This window comes from Lytechinus variegatus, chromosome 10 (assembly GCF_018143015.1).
Source record: "Lytechinus variegatus isolate NC3 chromosome 10, Lvar_3.0, whole genome shotgun sequence".
Taxonomy (NCBI): Eukaryota; Metazoa; Echinodermata; class Echinoidea; order Temnopleuroida; family Toxopneustidae; genus Lytechinus; species Lytechinus variegatus.
Genome location: NC_054749.1, coordinates 25,832,068 through 25,852,593, shown reverse-complemented (window position 1 = coordinate 25,852,593; position 20,526 = coordinate 25,832,068). Strand labels below are relative to the sequence as shown.

Genomic DNA, 20,526 nt, shown 5'->3' with positions numbered 1-20,526 from the left:
CAATTTAAAAGCATAGATCTACAAAGTTTCCAAACCATACAAGAACAGAGGGCTAAATGTGCATCCCATCCTCATCAAAAGGCTCATTTCACCTGCCCTACCCCTCCCACCACTGCCCCCTCCCCCAATCCACCCTCGTGACAAGGACTGGCAATTACCTCCATAAAAGCCCCCATATTTGTATGGTTGAAATGATGGTTGATTTATTGAAACTGACAAGGTCTGGTAGGCTTGAATCCAACCGACTATAAATTACACCGTGCATGAAAGCAGGAAAATATTTACATGACCTTGTCAGCTATAATGATTCCTAAAATACATTCAACAAATTCTTCAGGAGTATAGGATGATACAGCAGGGATTAGTGGAATTAAAATTTCATAAATAGACTAGGCCCTTTACCTACTCTACATTATTATGTTGTACATGTATTCATGCAGGGACGGTGAGTCTGTGTCCCCTCCCCCCATGACTACATGTATTTAAGTGGTGAAAAGACAAAAAGGAAAGGAAAACAGAAAGGGGAAGAAATGAAAATAATAAGTTGTACATGTGAAATCTAACAGCACATGTAGGTCTGTACATTTACATGTATTTCATGACAATGCAGTCAATTTGTTAAACTTCTTGTTGATAAATGTAAAGCCATAATTTAGCAATCTGCTACATGTAGGCATGGCATGAAGAAGTATCGTTAAATCAGAAGTTTTCACGACATGGAAAGACAACCTTTTCAAGTCCATGTGCCACCGGAGGATAATGTGCTAGGGTTCCACATTCAAACACGATCAACAGTCAACAGTGCTGAATGGTTATCTTTTTTTTTCAGAAGCATAAACGTTTTTAATTTGTATCGTTAATCAAAACATTTAATTTTTTACTACATGTACATGGTGCGTTGCATGTAAAAACTGAATGAATGAGTGCATACATAGATACAGTAGAGTTTGGAAGGGTGTCACTGAAGACTTAAAAGATGACATGAAACATGCCAGGGAAACATGAAACACAAGATTTACCTGTACGTGTATATACTCTGCAGCCTACACGTACACGTACTTGTACAAGCCAGTGAGCGACATGTAGGGCCTACAAACTACATGTACCGTAGCACATACATGTAATATCAAAGTCCATTGGAAGCGCATAGGGACGTTATGACATAATGTGATATGCACTATACAAGAACTGTGTAATTATTATTATTATAATATATCTACATGTACATGTAGATCTGAAAAAAGTATGGACATAGAGTAGTACATGTACACATGTACCTATCAAACTGATCAGTCAATTCAGACATGTACATGTAGTAGTAGGGGTATGCGATCCATGCCTGTCAGCTACATACATGTACATGTAGGCCTACAATGTATCTTCTTGTGACTGCATTTTACCTGTACTGGCTTGAGGGTACAGTGACAGAAGAGCCATCTTTACAGAATTCTATCTATCTGAATTTGTTAACCTGCTTTTAAAGGTTAATTAAGTCAGTTCCCTCTCAATGTTCGACTTTTATAATATCACAACCAACTTGACTTCAGGATGGACATCCCCTTACATAGCGACTGCCACAATGAAATGTTCAGTCATCATGGGTGAAAAATTAAATTTGACCAAATGCAACAGTGTGCATGTATAATGTACCTGTACATTGGAACCATACCCTGACAAGAAGTTGGTTATAACACATCACATGATTAAAAGCAAGAAAATCTAAAGTAGAAAAACATTCATTAATCAGGATTTATTTTAACTCAAACATATAGTGTACATAAAAGTAAAGGAATTTTAAAGCTGATATTTTTTTATAAAGTACATGTACATGTACATGTATGGACATACATCATAACTGAGCAGCTTCTTACTATGTCATATGGTAAGACACACATAAAATACAACTTCTCAGAATTTTCTTTGTATACATAAACTACACTGTACATTGTTACTATGTAATATCAGACTGGCACATAATTGATTTCATACCATACACACTTCAATGGGTATAAAAAATATCTACAGCCATTGAGAACGTTCTCAGGGAGTTTTCAGATTTTTATAATTCAGTAAGAAATTATTCTCTGAAATAAAATGCCCCCAAATTAATATTGAAAAGACAATAATCCCTAATAACCTGTATTGTTGAAAATACATGTCGAGTTCATGGTTGAATCCTTGAATTAGATTATCTGTTCTATATTTAGAGTAAAAAAAATAAGAGCAGTCTCAAAATAGCCTCTTTCTCTTGGTTGATCAAAAAATAAACTAAAAAAAAAATAAATAAAGACCTGCTCAACCCTGTCCTCAAGATATTTTGGTAGCTCTGGGGAGAACAACAGGATGTGAACAATCAGTCCAGAATCACAGACGCACAATTCTGATTAGAGCTCAATTCTTGTAATATGTAAACTGTACACAAGAAGCTCCTTTGTAGTATATAGTCCACTGTGCTAACCCTTCACTCGAGTCAAGGGTCTGAATGTGCAGCCTATCAATGCCTTGTGTACTAAAGTCCCTCTCGCTCAGATAAACAGCAAATTTTGTATCTGCTTGTCTTTGCTTGGAGACCCACTTTTTTATCAAAGTTTCAATTAGGGTCTGTGCCTGCAGACTAACATACATGTACATGGGAAAGAGGTGAGGAGGTGGTCACATAAATTTAGGATAAACATACATGTACATTAAATGTTTACATGCAATAAAAGAAGAAGGGTATTCAAGCAAAACTGCAAAATGCCATCTTACAGTAAAATATCAATTTAAAATAACATGGTTCAGGAGCTCCGATAACCAGCTACACATTCTTCAAACAGGCAAAGTAGGCCTTGCCGCCTTTCTCTCCCAAATACAATTGAAAAGATTTGTTTTTATTACATGCAGATTTGCTTGTAACATACATGTACTAGGTTGTGCATGGTTTCGATGTATTAATCAAGCAACACACGTCACACTATCAAATTTAAAATTTTTTTTTTATTTTGTTGACCTTTGTTTTTACGGAATACTCTGAAACTGTTACAAACATATTTTTATTTCCCTTCCCTAACAATAATTACTTGTAATATGTACAATGCACCAACTATGAAGCCGTACAGTACTTTTATTAGAAACCTATACAATCCAATTACAGTATGTACACATGTAGCAGCAGTGTAAATTTTGGGATATTGAAACAACTACACTGTAATGTATTTTCTAATACCCCATACATGTACATGTAAACTTTTAAAGTGAAACATACAATTTCATACGTTTCCTTTTAAGCTTAAAAAATGAATAGAAATCCTTTTTACATTGTTTTTTCTTTAATCCCAGTTTAATTCCTGAAATGAATGTAACTTTCGACCTTGATCTAGTGACTTGAATTTTTAAAAACAAATTACTGATACTTGATATATTTTACCTACCCCTTACATATATACTTATGTACATGTAAAGTTAAATACATTTTTAGTTTAAGGGTAATAATATTCTCAGTTGTTTTAAAAACATACGGTACAATGTAGGTTTGTTGACCTCCAATGTTTGACATGCTGTTCATTGTCCAAACCGGGGGGCTTTGGACGAATGGGCGCGTTCCAGTGAACGCGACGCGACGTGGCGCTCCCAACGCACCCTTTCGGCCAAACCGGGGGGGCTTTGGACGAATCTTTGCGTTCGCGTTGACGCACCCTAACGCGACAGCACCCACCCTTTCGACATAAGCCGATTATAACAAAGTAATGCCAAAATGTGACGATTGTGTTAGGAATACAAAAAAGTAATAAAATAAATAAGTAAAAAAGAGTCCGCCACTCTATGATTATTATTTATTACTCATTACTCAGCCAGAGCGTATTAACAAAGTACATGAATATAAAAGTTTACAAAGGGAAATTATAAGAATTGATAAGCATCGCTTTCAATTTACGTTTGAATATATTAAGTTAGTAGTATACACAAAATACAGTGCGTATCAAAAAAAAGTTTACACTTAGAAAAAATCCTGTAAAATTATATATTTGTAATATCCTGACGATTTTTCCACATTTTAGCATTGGTACAGATCCATTTAAGCAAATGACGATATAACTGTCGAAAAATATTTCCGCTTGAGTGAGCACCACTTACTTTTGAAAAGTTGGTGAAAAATGATTTGCGCAGAACTTTGAAATAGTTATGCGAATAAGAGTAAACCTTAATCATGAAGAACACGTGAAAATTAGCAAGTAAAATTGATATGAAGATATCTTTTCCCTTTTTAAACTTGTTTCCTTGCCCAAAACACTTCGAAGAGTGCATTGCGCCCCATCCCACTCCCCCACACAACGAGTCCATCGTGACGATATTTGCTTTACACTGAGCTGTGATTTACATGAAAAGGCTTAGGCTTGATTTTCATTTTGTTAATCATTGCCAAGCTTGGGAAAAAGTGTGGAGAAACAAGTATTAAATGAAAATGAAATGTAAACCAACTTTAAATGATAAAAACTTAGTGAAAAATGCTGGAGATGTCTGATATAAACTTTTGTTCAGATTTAGTTATGTCCTCAGATCCAGCTGGCATAAAAAGGGTAAAGGTTGTGCTTACTAAGTGTTGAAATTTCAAATTTGGGCGGCAAAATTGTTACAAAATGCTTGAATGTATCCGTTTTATTTCAATTGGCTAAAAGTGCTAGGGAAATTTATAAGAAATGCTTCGCAGGGTAAGTTTGATTTCACCCTTTCCCCTGGATACAACGTGAAAACAAGCATTTCTGCGCAAACAGATTTTTGCGAGCTTTACCAAAATGGACAGTGCTCACTCAAGTGTAACATTCTGTCAAAACTTTTACTTTCATTGAATAGATGAGACCCAAACCCATATTTATGTGTGAAAAAATTACCCACATGTTGTATATTTTTTAATTCCCAGGGCTTTTTCAAAGTGTAAACTTTTTTTTGATACGCACTGTATATAAATATTAACATTTACATGCATATATAAATCAATAACAAGGGGAAAAGAATGAAATCTCATTTAATCATGGATAAAAAAAATACCTGTAGATTGACTTTTAAAGATGGAAATAAAATATGAGCATGATGAGAAATGGTGCTATTAATGTCTATACAGTAGGAGTAATATTTTGTACAAATCAAGTACAAAAAGCAGATTCTATACTACTTAAACAAATAATAAGGAGGAATGCAGAGCTGTCAACCTGAACAAGAACATTTCAGTAATCTAAAGCTGAAAATCAGTTTTTTGGTGAGGAAATCAGTATTTCCAAGTAAATAGCATGGGACAACACATAAAACTTAAACTTTAGAAATAAGTATTTTGCATGAAACCATCCGGGGCCGATTGCACAAAAGAGTCTTTGCAAGAACCGTCTTTCGTGTCGCCCATAAGCGCCGTGTGAAACAAATTTTAAATAAACTACCTGCAAACATATTTTCTTCATCCGTTGAAGCAAACAAAATATTTGTTTATAAAATGTGATATATCATGAAATCGTATACAAATCGATTTAAATGCTAGCTATTGAATTTTATTTGTTTACCATACATTTCGGAAATCGCATACATTCGTAATTCCGAAGGTTCGGTTATTCCGAAGGTTCGTATTTCCGAAGGTTCGTAATTCTGAAGGTTCGTAATTCCGAAGGTTCGTCAATCCGAAAACGAAATAAGGTTCGTAATTCCGAAGGTTCGTCAATCCGAAAACGAAATAAGGTTCGTAATTCCGAAGGTTCGTTAATCCGAAAACAAAATGAGGTTCGTAATTCCGAAGGTTCGTCAATCCGAAAACGAAATAAGGTTCGTTAATCCGAAAACGAAATAAGGTTCGTTAATCCGAAAACGAAATAAGGTTCGTAATTCCGAAGGTTCGTTAATCCGAAAACGAAATAAGGTTCGTAATTCCGAAGGTTCGTTAATCCGAAAACGAAATAAGGTTCGTTAATCCGAAAATTAAATAAGGTTCGTATTTCCGAAAATGAAAATTATTCAGTTTGGTAACAAAAACGGTGTTGTCATTACAAGATTACACGATATTCTGCAATGATAGTAATAACGATCGATGATACATGCGTGTGTTGTGGCCAAAAGCATGTATTTCATTATAGTAGGCGCCCTGATCAAGCATCTAGGCTAATTTCGATTTTATCTGAGCAATTGCTGCCTAAGCAAATGGTTTAAAGATGCAGGGATCAAGTGTGTTGGTCGCGTGCGAGTAACCATAGATAATAGAATTTGTATTGGAGGGGATGTCATTTTTGATAACAGCTTCTGCTGGTAATAAAAATAAAAATAATGATCCTTGTGAGATGTTGAAAGCGCGAATCGCAAGCTCAAACTAGTAGACATTTCATGTAACAAGACGTGAACTTAAACATTCTGAGCATTTTTTGTAATCCTGAGAAAAATGTGTATCTTTCTAAAAAATCAACTCGAGGGCGAGCTGTAATTTGTTTATATACTGACCTGGGGCCCGTTGCATAAAACTTTTTACCTGAGAAAACTCAGGTTGTTTTTACCGGAGTTTTTGCTCTGTGCTAAAGGCATAATGGCGGAAATCAGACTAACCTTAGTTTTCAGTTTTTACCAGAGTTTTCTCAGGTAAAATGTTTTATGCAACAGGCTTCTAAGTAATCTTTTAAGGACTGCATTTAGTGACTCATGAATAGAGTATATATCTCACGAACTAAATAATGAGAGCGCGAACCGCAAGCTTAAAATTTGTGATATTCCACCTGAAAACTGGACATTTTTATACTTTTTTGTAACCAGGAATAGAATGAGTTCCTCAATAAACAATATTTGATACGAGCGAGAAACGTGAGCCAAAATTTTCCGATTTTCCAACCTGAAAACTGGACATTCTAAGCATTCTTGTAAAAAAATAATAATAGCTGGGAGAACAGTTTTCAGAACTGAAGTGGCTTCCCAGGGTAAATATTATCTATATCATAATTATCATTATTATCATTCTAGGCCTACATGAAATTTCAAAAAGTTTGAGCACGTGATTCGCTCACAACATCTCACAAGGATGCCCTTTCAACAGTAATTGACCAAAAAGGCGAATTATACATCTTCAGATTTGATTTCGAACCTTATTTCGTTTTCGGATTAACGAACCTTCGGATTAACGAACCTTATTTTATTTTCGGATTAACAAACCTTATTTCGTTTTCGGATTAACGAACCTTATTTCGTTTTCGGATTAACGAACCTTCGGAAAAACGAACCTTATTTCGTTTTCGGATTAACGAACCTTCGGAACAACGAACCTTATTTCGTTTTCGGATTAACGAACCTTCGGAACAACGAACCTTATTACGTTTTCGGATTATCGAACCTTCGGAATAACGAACCGTCGGAATTACGCCACAAATGTTCGGATTAACGAACCCTTTTTCGTTTTCGGATTAACGAACATCGAGGTATAGGCAATTTACGTGTTTCGGAATTACGAACCGAAGTGTCACCTCGGAAATATCCCACATACAGCTTATCATAAAAGATGGGTGACACGAAAGATGGGTGACACGAAAGACGGTCCTTGCAAAGACCCTTTCGTGCAATTGGCCCCAGTATTCTTCTCATTTTTCAGTACTAAATACTGAAAATCAGTACTTGGCAGCTCTTGGAATAGCACATGCACATAATACTGCATTTTTAATTAAATGAGTTCGACCAAGGTCCAAGCTAAAGGCAAAGCCAAAGCCCAAAGGAATAAACAAGTAATTGATTGATAACAGCAGACCTACGCAAGTTAATGATATCGACTATCATTGTCAACTAATATTATTGATACAATTTTTTTTAATTCATACTTTTAATATCCAGAAAATATTTCGGCTATTTGATACATCATGACCTAACAATATGTATTCAAGAATAAGAAGTTATCATACCTGTGGCAATATTGCCATAATATGGTGATCCAGGTTCACTGTCGCTGTCATCAAGCCTTCCCATGATTTCACCTTTCCCAACATCGCTGTCGCCAACAAGGAGAAACTTCAGCAAATAATCATAAGATCGGGCAGATGGAGAGCTGGGAGGACTCTCCATAATTTCTACCAAGTTATGACCTACTTGGAAGAAACCAAAAATTTTCGAAAATGTTGTAAGATTTATTAAAAGATGGTAATCAAATCATGATTGTTTGTTTATTGCGAGGAGACGAAAAAGCCGCAGAACCACGGCTAACCACTCCCCTCTAGCTTCTTCGCACGGCAGCGTTCGGAGCAATTACGGGCTATTGATGCTACAGCCTTCCGCTGGAAGAGCCGTGTGCCTCCTGTAGAAAATGATCCTCCCGTACACGATCAAAAATATATCGATCAGTTTCTACCTTTTCCAGACAAAAATATCCAATGGTCGTGATAAAACGAACAGCTAGAGTCCTCGGTGATTGCAAATGTCATTAAAACAACATGGCAAAGGATCCGTTGATCCATGGAAAACGCTACAAACAATCATGTTTTCAAGGTTTTCTTCTCTGAAGTTAGCTCGAATGAAATATTGCATTGTCAATATTCATCCAGCAACCTCGTTTCCAAAAATCTGTAATGGATTCCGAGTTGTTTACATCAAATCTAGCCAAGAAAATGGGGGCGACATTTCACAACAAAACTTTATCCAAGTGCTACCCATTACAGTATAATTATTTCTTAAATTGGATTGATCTCCAGAGGATAACTAAACTAAAACTTTAAAAATAAAGTAATAAAGTTGCGTTTAGCAGAGAGGAATATTCACCCTGTACTGTGTCCAGAGGGTTTATAAAACATTTCAATTTTGTTTTATCATCCCCGCAAATTTGACCCTAAACACGAAATTTTTCTAGCGAAATAAATACCCCTTTTTTCATTATTTTTGTGTTTTTGACACCCTTATCACGTTACGTACGTAACGTGCCCTATCGTGAAAAAGACACACTTTTTACGTGTTTTTTGGTCGCGCATGGTATCCACTCGTCAATGTAAGTGGCCCCCGGGAATCCCTCACACCTCTTCATCCATCCAGCCTGTCCCCCTCTCCCTTTCTTGATCTCTCCTGCTTCCCCCTTGATTTATCCAACATCTTTCCCTTCCACCCTCTCTCCAGCCTTTGCCCTTTTGATGCCTTCAGGCCTCCCCCTCTCTCCATGCAGCCTATCCCCACTTTCTTGATCTCTCCAGCCAATAACCATCCCCTCTTGATCTCTACAGCCTCTTGACCCCCCCCCCCCCCCCCTTCTCTCTCCAGACTATTCCACCTTGATCTCTCTAGCGTTTTACCCTCCCCCTCTTGATCTCTCCAGCCTCTCTTGATGTCTCCCTTCTCTCTCCAGGATATCCCCCTTGATCTCTCCAGCCTCTCTTGATCTCCTCTCTCCAGGCTATCCCCCTTAATCTCTCCAGCCTCTCTTAATCGCCCCCTAGCTCTCTCCCCAGGCTATTCCCTCTTTATTTCTCCAGCCTCTCTTTATCTCCCCCTTCTCTCTCTCCAGTCTATTCCCCCTTTATCTCTCCAGCCTTTTACCCTCCCCCTCTTGATCTCTCCAGCCTCTCTTGATCTCCCCCTTCTTTCCCCAAGGCTTCCCCCTTGATCTCTCCAGCCTCTCTCTCTCTCCCCCTTCTCTCTCCATTCTATTCCCCTTGATCTCTCAATCCTTGTACCCTCACTCTCTTGACCCCCCCTTCACTTTTCAGGCCACCCCCTTAATCTCTTCAGCCTCTCTTGATCTCCCCTTTCTCTCTCAAGGCTATTCCCCTTGATCTTGCCAGCCTCTCTTGATCCCCCCTTCTTTCCCCAGGCTTCCCCCTTGATTTCTCCAGCCTCTCTTGATCTCCCCCTTCTCTCTGCAGGCTGTTACCCTCCTTCTTGATCTATCAAGCCTCTCTTGATCTCCCACTTCTCTACCCAGTCTGTTCCCCCTTCAACTCCCCAACCTTATACCCCCCCCCCCTCTTGATCTACCAAGCCCCTCTCCAGACTATTCCCCTTGATCTCTCCAGCCTTTTACCCTCACCCTCTTGATCTCTCCAGTCTCTCTTGATCCCCCTTCTCTCTCCAGGCTATTCTCCCATCAATCTCTCCAGCCTTTTACACACCCCCTTGAACTCTCCTGTCTCTCTTGCTCTCCCCTTTCTCTATCCAGTCTCTTCCACTCCGACCCTATCCATTTCTTCAGCCTCTTTTCCCTTTCTCTCCCTCTCTACCCCCTGCTCTCTCTACCCTCTCCCCTTCCCTTCTTTCAATCTCCAACCTCTCCACCCACCTCTGTCTCTCTCTTTCGATTCAAAATATCAGCATGCACTTAACACATGCCAACAAAAGTTGTTATAGGTTTATTGTTCTGTTCTCATTCACATACCAATCAACTGAAGCGAACAGAAGTACAAAAAAAAACTAGATGGATTTTCAAATGCCTTTAGTTGATATTGTCAAAAATTGAATTCTCTGCCATTGCCAGATCTTAAATATATTCATCGCTCAACTTTTGAAATTTTCAAAAACTGTCAAAATTTAAAGCAGGTTGTTACTCTCATTTGCATACATAAATTTTCTAACAAGACAAATTCAGCTTCATCTATTGGGTCTATTATTACAGCAACTCATGACCTCTATGACCTTTTACCTTTGACCCTAAAATTTACCATATATATATATATATATATATATATATATATATATATATATATATATATATATGCACAAGCAAGGACCAAATTATTCAAAGTTAATCAGTCAAACAATTCTTTAATTATTGCAAGAATTGATAATTTTCATGTACACATTGACTGATCTGTTACTTTTGACCTTCGACCTCAATTCAGAATCTGATCGATTCACTAACACTCCCATAGGTAAACATGAACCAGGTTTAAAGTTAATCAGTGAAATGTATCTTTAGTGCAAGAATAAGTCATTTTCGTGTATATGATGACCTTAGAATCTTGACCTTGGCATCCCATAATCTATTCAACTCCCATATGCATACATGGAACAAGTTCGAGGTTGATCGTTCTTATGGTATTAAAATTATCTCTAGTATAATAAATTTTCATGTACATGTATACTATCACTTCTGTGACCTTCAAACGGTTACTTTTATATGCATATATCAGCAAAGTTTGAATTTGATCCGTCAAATAGTTTCATTAAGTGGGATGAAGGATGACGAGAAAATGCCTGCGTAACCACCTTAGGTGGGGGCAGACATAAAATACTTCCTACATTTCTAAATAATACATTCTATACTTTCAATATTTCTTTAGTGATGCAATTTTGGCTTCATAAAAACAATAATCCATACAAGTAATCCTGGGGTGAAATTCAATACAAAATTGAAAATTTTCTAAAATAGTTGTAACATCAAACTTAATTGATCAGTGTCTTGCCGGCATACTGACACATCAACCATACGTCGAGCTCGGTTCCAATTACCACACCTATAACTATTACTGTTACTTATAAAGTGAAAAACACATTTGTTTAACATATTCGAACAGGTGTCTGGAAGAGTAATAACTTATTGAGCTCATAAGATTGATGGACAGATGGATAACCCTGAAACATAATGCCACTGGCACCTCCTACGATGGGCAGAGTCATACTAAGTTTTGTAAGATGTAAGGATAAAAATCTATGCCTCAAAATGTGAACATCAGTGATGTATAATAAGATTTCTGAGGAGGATTTATGTTCATGACAACTAACTCCATTTGGTGGCCATGTCCAGCATAACTGGGATCAGCATCGTTGAATGTTGTGTCCTTTTGGAGTCTCTCGGCTCCATCAAAGATCCATCACCTCAAATCTTCACCCGGCAATGGCAATGATATCCTTGTGGTGTTCTTCTGCTTCCTGTACGCTTCTATGATGGAACTCCTCGTCTGGTCAAAGCGTTCCTTCTCCAGAGCCGACATGTCTTTTCTCCTCTTCCCCTTCTTCTGGACGCTACTGGTATCTGGCCCGCCCCGTCCAGCCTTCTTCTGGTGTTGCTGCGTTGATTTACTGCCAGATTGAGTCGTTGACACAAGTCCTTTCAGAAGCAGTTCACGTTGACCAGGCTGTCATTGCAAGATTAACAGGAAAATGGTGAGAATGACTGTATAATCAAACATGTTTCCCATGACAAGGGTTATTTACTGCATAACATCAGTGGATAGTTAAAACCTTGCATCCCAAGAGATTTGAGGACAGCTCTGAAAAAGCTCTTCTCTTGCCTAGAAAGAGTTCTCTAAAGAAATTAGCAGTGGCGGGTCCACTTTGATCCGCCCCTGGGAATTAGAGAACTGTTTTCAGACAATATTAGGTTGCCACCAAGACCATTGCCTTCATTCTTAAAGGACAAGTCCACCCCAACAAAAACTTGATTTGAATAAAAAGAGAAAAATTCAACACGCATAACACTGAAAATTTCATCAAAATCGGATGTAATATAAGAAAGTTATGGCATTTTAAAGTTTCGCTTATTTTCAACAAAATAGTTATATGAACGAGCCAGTTACATCCAAATGAGAGAGTTGATGACATCACTCATTCACTATTTCTTTTGTATTTTATTATATGAAATATTTTTATTTTCTCGTCATTGTCATGTGAAATGAAGTTTCATTCCTCCCTGAACACATGGAATTCCATTATTTTAACATTTTGTGCTTCAGGCAAGGAGGTCCTAATCGTTAAATTCGTAAAAATTGAAATATTGTATAATTCAAACAATAAAAAACAAAAGAAATAGTGAGTGAGTGACATCGACTCTCTCATTTGGATGTAACTGGCTCGTTCATATAACTATTTTGTTGAAAGTAAGCGAAACTTTGAAATGTCATAACTTTCTTATTTTACATCCGATTTTGATGAAATTTTCAAAATTGTACTTGTCTGAATTGTCTCTATTGATTCAAATCAACATTTTCTGAGGTGGACTTGACCTTTAAAGTACATTTTTTATGACCTGCCCTCACAGCTTTCATTATTTTAGATACAAGATTTTAAAAGCTCACCTATGACGTAAATTGATACCCAGAAGGGATTTGTTCCTTAAAATGCTGAAGGGCCTTATTGGTTGCTATTCTAATAAGTTAGAATAATTATTATGGTGCAAGAGGAGTGTATTATAAGAACCCACTATGTTACTAAATGGGGTAGCTATAATTGATACATTTTTGTAAAATAAGAAAATGCAATATTGACATCACATTTCAGTCTAAAATACTGTATTCCTAAAGTTGACAGAAATTATCAAAACAAATAGAGTAATCTTAATTTCAAATTTGAAGTCAACATAGAAAAATATGAATACAACAAAAGATCACTGCAATCTTGTTACAGCTATGTAAAGTACAGGGATGGTTAGAGACTTAAAGTGATTGGTTAACATTGGTTTGACTTTTAAAAAATCTGAGCTAGAAGGTCACACTTGTCACCTGTGTCTAGGATATGTTACAAAAATGAAGCCCAGAAAAAATTGCGTTTGAAAATAATTATTTAGTGCTTCAAAAATTGAAATATAAAGTGACCGGAAACACCATCTTAATTTCATCCCATACACTTATGTGTACTATTTAGTCGTCTATAAGACACCTATTTACAAAATCAGGTTTTGCCTTGTAGTTTTAGCTTTTCATTCTCAATAATGGTTGTTTTCAGGGTTTATTAGTTCTGATACATGCACTGGTACACATGTTTCATCCTGGTTTGAGAATTTTTTAAATCGGCTGCTCACAAAGTTAAACAATACCTTTAATGCTGGTTTGTCTGCTCAATTTCACCTGATTATACTGCTAAATACATGTATGTATGAATGCTAAGTAGGTTATCAAAGACTGATGGTATTTCATCCTTCTCAATGGACATGGTAGTGCAACAGCAGAAGAACATTTGCTTCTTTCAAAGCAAGGTCATTGGATGACAAGATGACTGTTCTATGTACTGGCTATCATGCCTCCTTCAAAAAACTTATATTAAGTTCCTAAAATATCAAAACCTTTGAATCCCTACTAACTTGGCAAGATACTGAATTAAAATTACCTTTGCTGCATCTTGGCTTTTCCTGGGTGCTTTTGTGAGGATTGGTGGAGCCATGGCAACTTCTCCAAACTCAACTTTATCTATTGAAGAAAACAAAAAGGTAAAAAATAGTTACAATCCATAAACTTCACGTCACTCCATTTAAGAACGGTGAAATCCGTGAAACATGGACTATACGTACAATTTTCAAAACAGAGGAATGTTCATGATTTATGACTTGATGTACGACATATCCATACTAACATATATCGGTATTAAAGACAGAGATTTCAAATTGTGAATATTCATCGCCTTCGAATGAAATTCAAACAATCACATTTTCAGTTACAAGAACGTATTTTAAAAAAGTATCCATCCCAACCTATTTTAAGAAAGGCCTCTAAAGGCACTAAACCCATCTCCTAAGTAGAATATAGTTATAAGATTATATAATTCTATTTAGTTGATTCAATATTAAGCACTTTGAGCCTATTGGGAAAAGAGCAGTATAAATACAAATAATAAAATTAATAATAAAGGTTATTTGATTAATGTTGTAACAGAGTAACATGACATACATAAGGAGGATGAACTTGAATTATCTTAAATGTATAAATACATATTAATAAGTAAAATGGACGAGTTATAAATGAGAGAGAAAGAGTAGTGAGGTGTACGTGGGGAATTTGTATGACAGCTTGTATAACACAAAGAGAGGAGAGAAGGACAATTGAAAATGGAGAAAGTGAGAAAAAGACGAGACACACACAACAAAAATGTTTGCTTTAACCAAATTGAAGTTGTAAAATACCTGCTAACTTTTGTCTTTTTTAATAAGAATTTGCCTCCCCCCTCAAAACATAAGAGTGCCATGCACCCCTAATTTCCATCAACTTTCCTCATCTACAACAAAAGAAAATTAATAAAAGTTTATGATAGGTGACATAGGTAGAAAATGATGCGGACAAACATCATCTACATGTATATCATGAACCAAGGACACTAAAGCCTGATTGACCCTTGACCTCCATTCAAACATAGATCTAGAAGCTTTCCTGCTCTCATATCATAACCAAAGAAAGGAAGAAATCAGACCGACTGCCCTATTAATCCTCTTCTGTTATGGATAACAAACATTTAGGGGGCCTGAAAATAGGAAGACAAAATATAAAGAAGAATGATAAAGGAAAGAGATGAGGAAGGGATAAATACTTAGTGACTGTATCCTGACCTTTCATCATTTCCTTCTCCAGAGAATCCAGCATCTCTTCATTTCTCGCAGCCTTGGCATATTCCTCCTGCTCTTCTTGTTTCCTGTAGAGATATAAAACATGTTAAGGTGTGATACTGTAGCTCAGTCATGAGAGCGGTGGTCTTGCAGTCTTGAAACCCAAGTTCAATTCCCACTTGGTGTGTTAGTAGTCTACAGACAAGGACCCTGTTTGAAACTGTGATTAACAAGTGGGTCTTCACTCTTCACACAAGACTAGCACAAATACAACTCGCTACAAGAGGGGCCTTCTGTACACAAGTCATTAAAGGCTGAATCCATATCATCTCAGCAAGTAGCTACTCATAGTAGGTAAAGTTTTATAACAATAATTGACATTAGATGATACGGAAAGTGAAGTGTGAGTATCATCGTTTAAACCAGACTTACTGCATAAACAAAACCAATGTAATTAAGGGAAAATATTTCTTAGCATATACAGCCAAATTTGTGTATTAAAACTGACTGAGACCACAGAAATCTGCTTGACTTACGAGATATTCAATTCAAAAGGTAGAAACATCTGGTATAAAATATTGCTTTATATTTTGGGAAATATTGATTTAATACACAAGTTTAACTTTTGCAAGCTAATAGATAATGATATTTAAAATATAAACCCCCAAATCACTTAAAACTATGGAAAGGCAGAACAGTTCACGACTTCAAGTGGCTACCCTGTGACAAATGTGATGTTTTAATCATCCTTATCATTATTATAAGTTGTGGGATAATATAATAGAAGAAATAAATGACACTCTGAGAGAAAGAAACTTACTTCCGTTTGGCTTCTGCAGCTGTTTTCTTGATCCTTTTCAATTTCCTTTCCTTTTCTTTGGTTAGTTTCTTAGGAGCCATCTCCTTATCTCCTCCAGTCTTTATGATCTCCATCTTTTCTTTATTCACAATGCTCTGAGCAATCCTATCAACCCTAGTGATGAACTGCATATCTGATTCCCAAGGACGTCTTTCAAATCTCTTCTTTTTCTTCCTGTCATCATCTGTCAAAGCGATCACTTACAGTTTACTTTACAGAATAAAATCTATCAGGACCACAGAAATCTGTTTGACTTAAAGCATTTCAACTGAGGGTGTGTTCAATGTTGATTTTCAAATTTAAACAGCAACCTTAATGATTGAAAACTCAATTACAAAACACAGAACACAAACATGATCAGCAGGGCACTATTCAGTGTCGAAAATATAAACACTGATTATTTATCAATCGTCTCTAAATTTTTCCGCTTTCACTAGCACAGCTTTAGTGTGCAGTTTGACCCATCACAAGAAAGGTCAATGCCTTCCACCGCAAAGGCAGCTTTAAAGACGTTTCAAAATGCAATCGTGTTCAATGTCATATTCATGATTCACAAGGTCGTAAAATCTGAGCTGATCATGGTGTTTACAATCGCATCTTTTTCGACCATTAAATTTTCCTCCGAATCGTTATTTGAAAGACGTTTTACTTTTACGATCGGGATTGGAGGACATTGAACGCACCCTTTGTTTCTTATTTATATCTGCGTTTTGTAATCATGATTCATGTTGGTGTTTAAATTTGGAAATAGACATTGAACACACCCTTAAAAGTATATATGTTTCGTATAATCAAGGTCCACTAACACAAAGGTTAGAGACTGATCGTACTCTTGATTTTCACGACTGATTCTACATTGTGGTCATTGCAATTAATTGTTCGACAATGTTCTACGATGATTGCTAAGCTTTGTGTCACTGGCCCCTGGTCTAAAATATTGCTTTGACTTCTTGTATAAGGTTAACTAGAGCAATTTTACCTTTAATATATGAAAGGTAACGGTAAATACTCTAGAAGTGATTATTAAAAACTCACAATAAGACAGAAATACACATCTTTAATGCAAGTAGGCTAATGTACACATGAAAAACATAAACAGATATTTCGATTTACCTGAAAAACAATGAGCAAAATGTTAACCAAACGTATTTTATCATACTGCACAATGTACAAATAGTGCAAAAAATGGTCATTCCAAAGCAGATTATCAATAACTTACTAATTTCAAAAAATTTTATACCATGGTGACTAAAAAATTCTGATCAATTATAACACAGTACATGTATCAAATTGATTTTTTTTTTAAAAGAAACATTCTTATAATAAATGCTGATATTCAAAAGTGACCCTCATTACATATCCAAACTTTTAACAATTGAATTGTTACAATTACAGTAGCTACACATTAATATTTCAATAAACACTGGAGGGGAAAAAATATACTATATTGATTGTAAAATCAAATCTAAAGATATTTGTGAAGTACATTGGATTGAGTTCAACATCATTTATGGAAAGTCCCCTTTCCTCACTAAACATCTATAGGTAAAATATTTGTTCTTTTTGAAGCATAAACTTTGTCTGGATTAACTTACCTCCCTCTTTCTCTTCAATGCTTTCTTCGGCCTTTCTCTTTTTCTTCTTGATAGGTTTTTCCTTCTGATTATTACCCTGCTTCATGGAATTCATCAATTCCAGGAATCCCTTGGGTGGCTTCTGCTCAAAATCCTCTTTCTTTGGTGCTTTGTTGAAGACATTTTCAAGACTGCAAATTAAAAGGAAAATGAAAGAGATTATGATAATAGACAAATATATGCCTTGAATAAGACAGAATCTTGTCTGTACACAAGAGAAATCTATGATGCCGTTCGCATTCGCTTTTTAAAACTAGTTTAATATACTGGAAACCAATTCAGGAAACCAGTTTGGAAAATCACTTTGCTAGCGTTCCCTCTTGATCACATGAAAGTGGTTTTCTAAATCATTTCACGTAAAGTGCTCTTATGCTATGGAAACACTCTCTGTGGGGTGACACGTTTCGCGAGAAACTCGAAACCGGGCATTGTAGAATGCCGGTTATCCTCAAAATTGGTGATTTTGGGCCAGTATCTTTTTCCTCACACGTATTATTCACGGCCGATTTCAAAACATCACATGCAATCGGTTGCAGGTCAAACCAATCGCCTGCGATGTTTTGAAATTGGCCGTGAATAATACGTGTGAGAAATAAGATACTGGCCCAAAATCACCAATTTTGAGGATAACCGGAGGATGAACACAGAGTCAAATAAGGGTGAAGAGTAAAATATAAAGCTATTTTACTTTCTCGTTATATTTTTTCTATAATTTTTACAATAAATAACATTTCCATCCCACCTTTGTCACTTGGAATATCCGATCGAGTTCACCATCCCGAAGTTCGGGTAGGTGGGGCATAGTGTAGTGGTAGTGAAGTGGAGTCTGCACGGACTTCGCCCGAGGTAGGCTCTGTGGAGAGTAAGCCTATATTAGTAGAATGATTTTTACTCTCCAGGAGCCTGCTGGCGCTGGCTATGGCAGGGACGGGCATATTATTGTACAGGAATAACCGTCGTTTCTGGGGATTTATTCAACAATTTCTGACATTTTACTATCATCCCCATTCACCGACAGTAGTGTGTTAGTGCGAGCCTGCATGTGTAATCATTTCTCCCAAATCGCGTGACCGGGTTTACAGATTTTTATTTTTTTATGACATATCATCTTGACCGAATGCCCACTATTTTTGTTAGACTCTAACAGGCCTTTCGATTTACTTTAATTTTTGGAAGTCAGCCGGGCACCCTGGACTGAACTTTAGGTGGTCAAATGGCAGTTTAGGTGGTCATCACATGCATATTGAAAATATTGTATCATGATTGTAAAGTTTATCAACTCTGTATGTGTAATTTTGCTGCAAAACACTACATTTTAATTTTGCATTGTGTGATTACGTAATTATTTATTATGTTTATGTAATGTTATTTGATTTGTAAGATTCCACAATTCAGCCTCTGGCTGCGAAAGAATTAGGGCAACTTTTTATGAAATGGGCCACAGAAGTATACATTACATTGCAGGGAACAAAACCACAAGTGGCTTGGATGAGGCAAAAACATAAACGAAAGAAAGTGCAGGTTTATATAACATTGCTGTTTTCCTCTCTTTTAAACATGAACTGGCCTATGTACCTTGTAATCGCCTGCCATGACTGACATTAGTGTCAATATGCCATGCGATAAATTTCCTCTATCATATATTTTTATGTACTTTTGTATATCAATGGCACAAAATAACAAAGAGAATCACTGAAAATAATACTAAATACAAATAAAGAAAAAACGAAGGAAGGAAATAAAGAATGAAGGAGAGAAAAAATGTAAGAAAAGAGTGCAGAGAAGAAATATTGAAAAATGAAGTAAAGAAAATGATGGGAAAAAAAGAAAAGAGACAGAGGATAAATCAAGATGAAAGAAAGAATAAAGGAAAGAAAAATGCTTCCTTCATTCTTTGTAATAAAGAAAGAAAAGGAAAGAAAAAATGGAAGATGAATTAATGTGTGAAAGAAAGAATAAAGGTGAGAAAGAAAAAGAAAGTAAGAAAAAAATGAGGAAGGAGAGGTTTCCTCCATTTTTTGAAAGATAAAAATAATTATGAAAAACAGGAAGGAAATAAAATTGAAGGAAAGAATGAAAGGATGAAAGAGAGGTAGGAAAGAACATGAAGAATGAAGGAGAGAGAGAATGAAAAAAAAAGAAAGTAATGGAAGAAGAGAACAAAAAGAAAGCGAGGAAGGGAGAAGGAAACAAAAAGAAAATTTCGAGGAAAGAAAGAATGAAGGAATAAAAAAGAATGAAAAACAAGGAGGGAAATAAGCATGATAAGAAAGAATGAATTAAAGAAAATAAATGAACACAGAATTAAACTTAAAGGAAAGCTAGGAAATAAAGAAAGATGGAATGAAAAGAAATAATTAAGGAAGGATAGAAGGATGAAGAAAGAAGAAATGGAAAAAAAGAAAGAAAACTAGCACATGATGTACAGAGACTAAAGCTTTTTTGCCCAATTTTGGTCTAATAATTGTAAAGCCTTGCTCTAAGCTAACAAAAAATTGAATGAGTGGGACCAGTTTACCACGGGGAATTCAAAAACGTGCAACTTGCAAGTTGCAGGCGAAAACAAACTTCGGTTTCAGACAGGAAAAAAAACCCACATGGAATTTTCATGTAGAATTGGTACACTTACCGTGTTAGGTTGTCTTTTCTCTGGCCAACACAAAATGGGTCCACTGCTTTATACTTCTTATATCTGCTTTTCCTACCCATTTTTAATACAGTCCCAGTCGAATCGCCAAAAAGTCAGCGCATGATTACGCAATTGAGCGGGACGAGGGGGGGGGGGCGGTAGGATTCGAGCCCGTGGGTGGGGTACATATTTCACC

General features: G+C 36.3%; 2 protein-coding genes across 2 annotated transcripts in view; both read right to left on the bottom strand.

Annotated features, from left to right (window-relative positions):
• Positions 1-8,548, bottom strand: part of LOC121422763 (ras-related protein Rab-40C-like) — a 42,555-nt gene extending 34,007 nt beyond the window's left edge. The window contains exon 1 of the mRNA XM_041617943.1: positions 7,887-8,548. Coding sequence (XP_041473877.1) covers positions 7,887-8,046 — 160 coding nt within the window. The 5' untranslated portion in view covers positions 8,047-8,548. The remainder of the gene's footprint in view (positions 1-7,886) is intronic.
• Positions 8,549-11,738: 3,190 nt separating this feature from the next.
• Positions 11,739-20,506, bottom strand: LOC121422724 (coiled-coil domain-containing protein 137-like). Its single transcript, XM_041617898.1, has 6 exons — positions 20,331-20,506; positions 17,663-17,832; positions 16,029-16,251; positions 15,212-15,294; positions 14,002-14,081; positions 11,739-12,035 (listed from the first exon to the last, which is right to left on the bottom strand). The coding sequence occupies exons 1-6, from the start codon at positions 20,408-20,410 to the stop codon at positions 11,772-11,774; spliced, it is 900 nt and encodes a 299-aa protein (XP_041473832.1). The 5' UTR covers positions 20,411-20,506; the 3' UTR covers positions 11,739-11,771.
• Between the last annotated feature and the right edge of the window lie 20 nt (positions 20,507-20,526).

Excerpts from the sequence above, each read along its gene's own strand:
- LOC121422724 (XM_041617898.1), bottom strand. The coding sequence starts at position 20,410 with ATGGGTAGGAAAAGCAGATATAAGAAGTATAAAGCAGTGGACCCATTT. Across the intron at positions 17,833-20,330 it reads AGAAAAGACAACCTAACACG|TCTTGAAAATGTCTTCAACA; the intron begins GTAAGTGTACCA and ends TTTAATTTGCAG. Across the intron at positions 12,036-14,001 it reads AAAGCCAAGATGCAGCAAAG|CCTGGTCAACGTGAACTGCT; the intron begins GTAATTTTAATT and ends TTGCAATGACAG.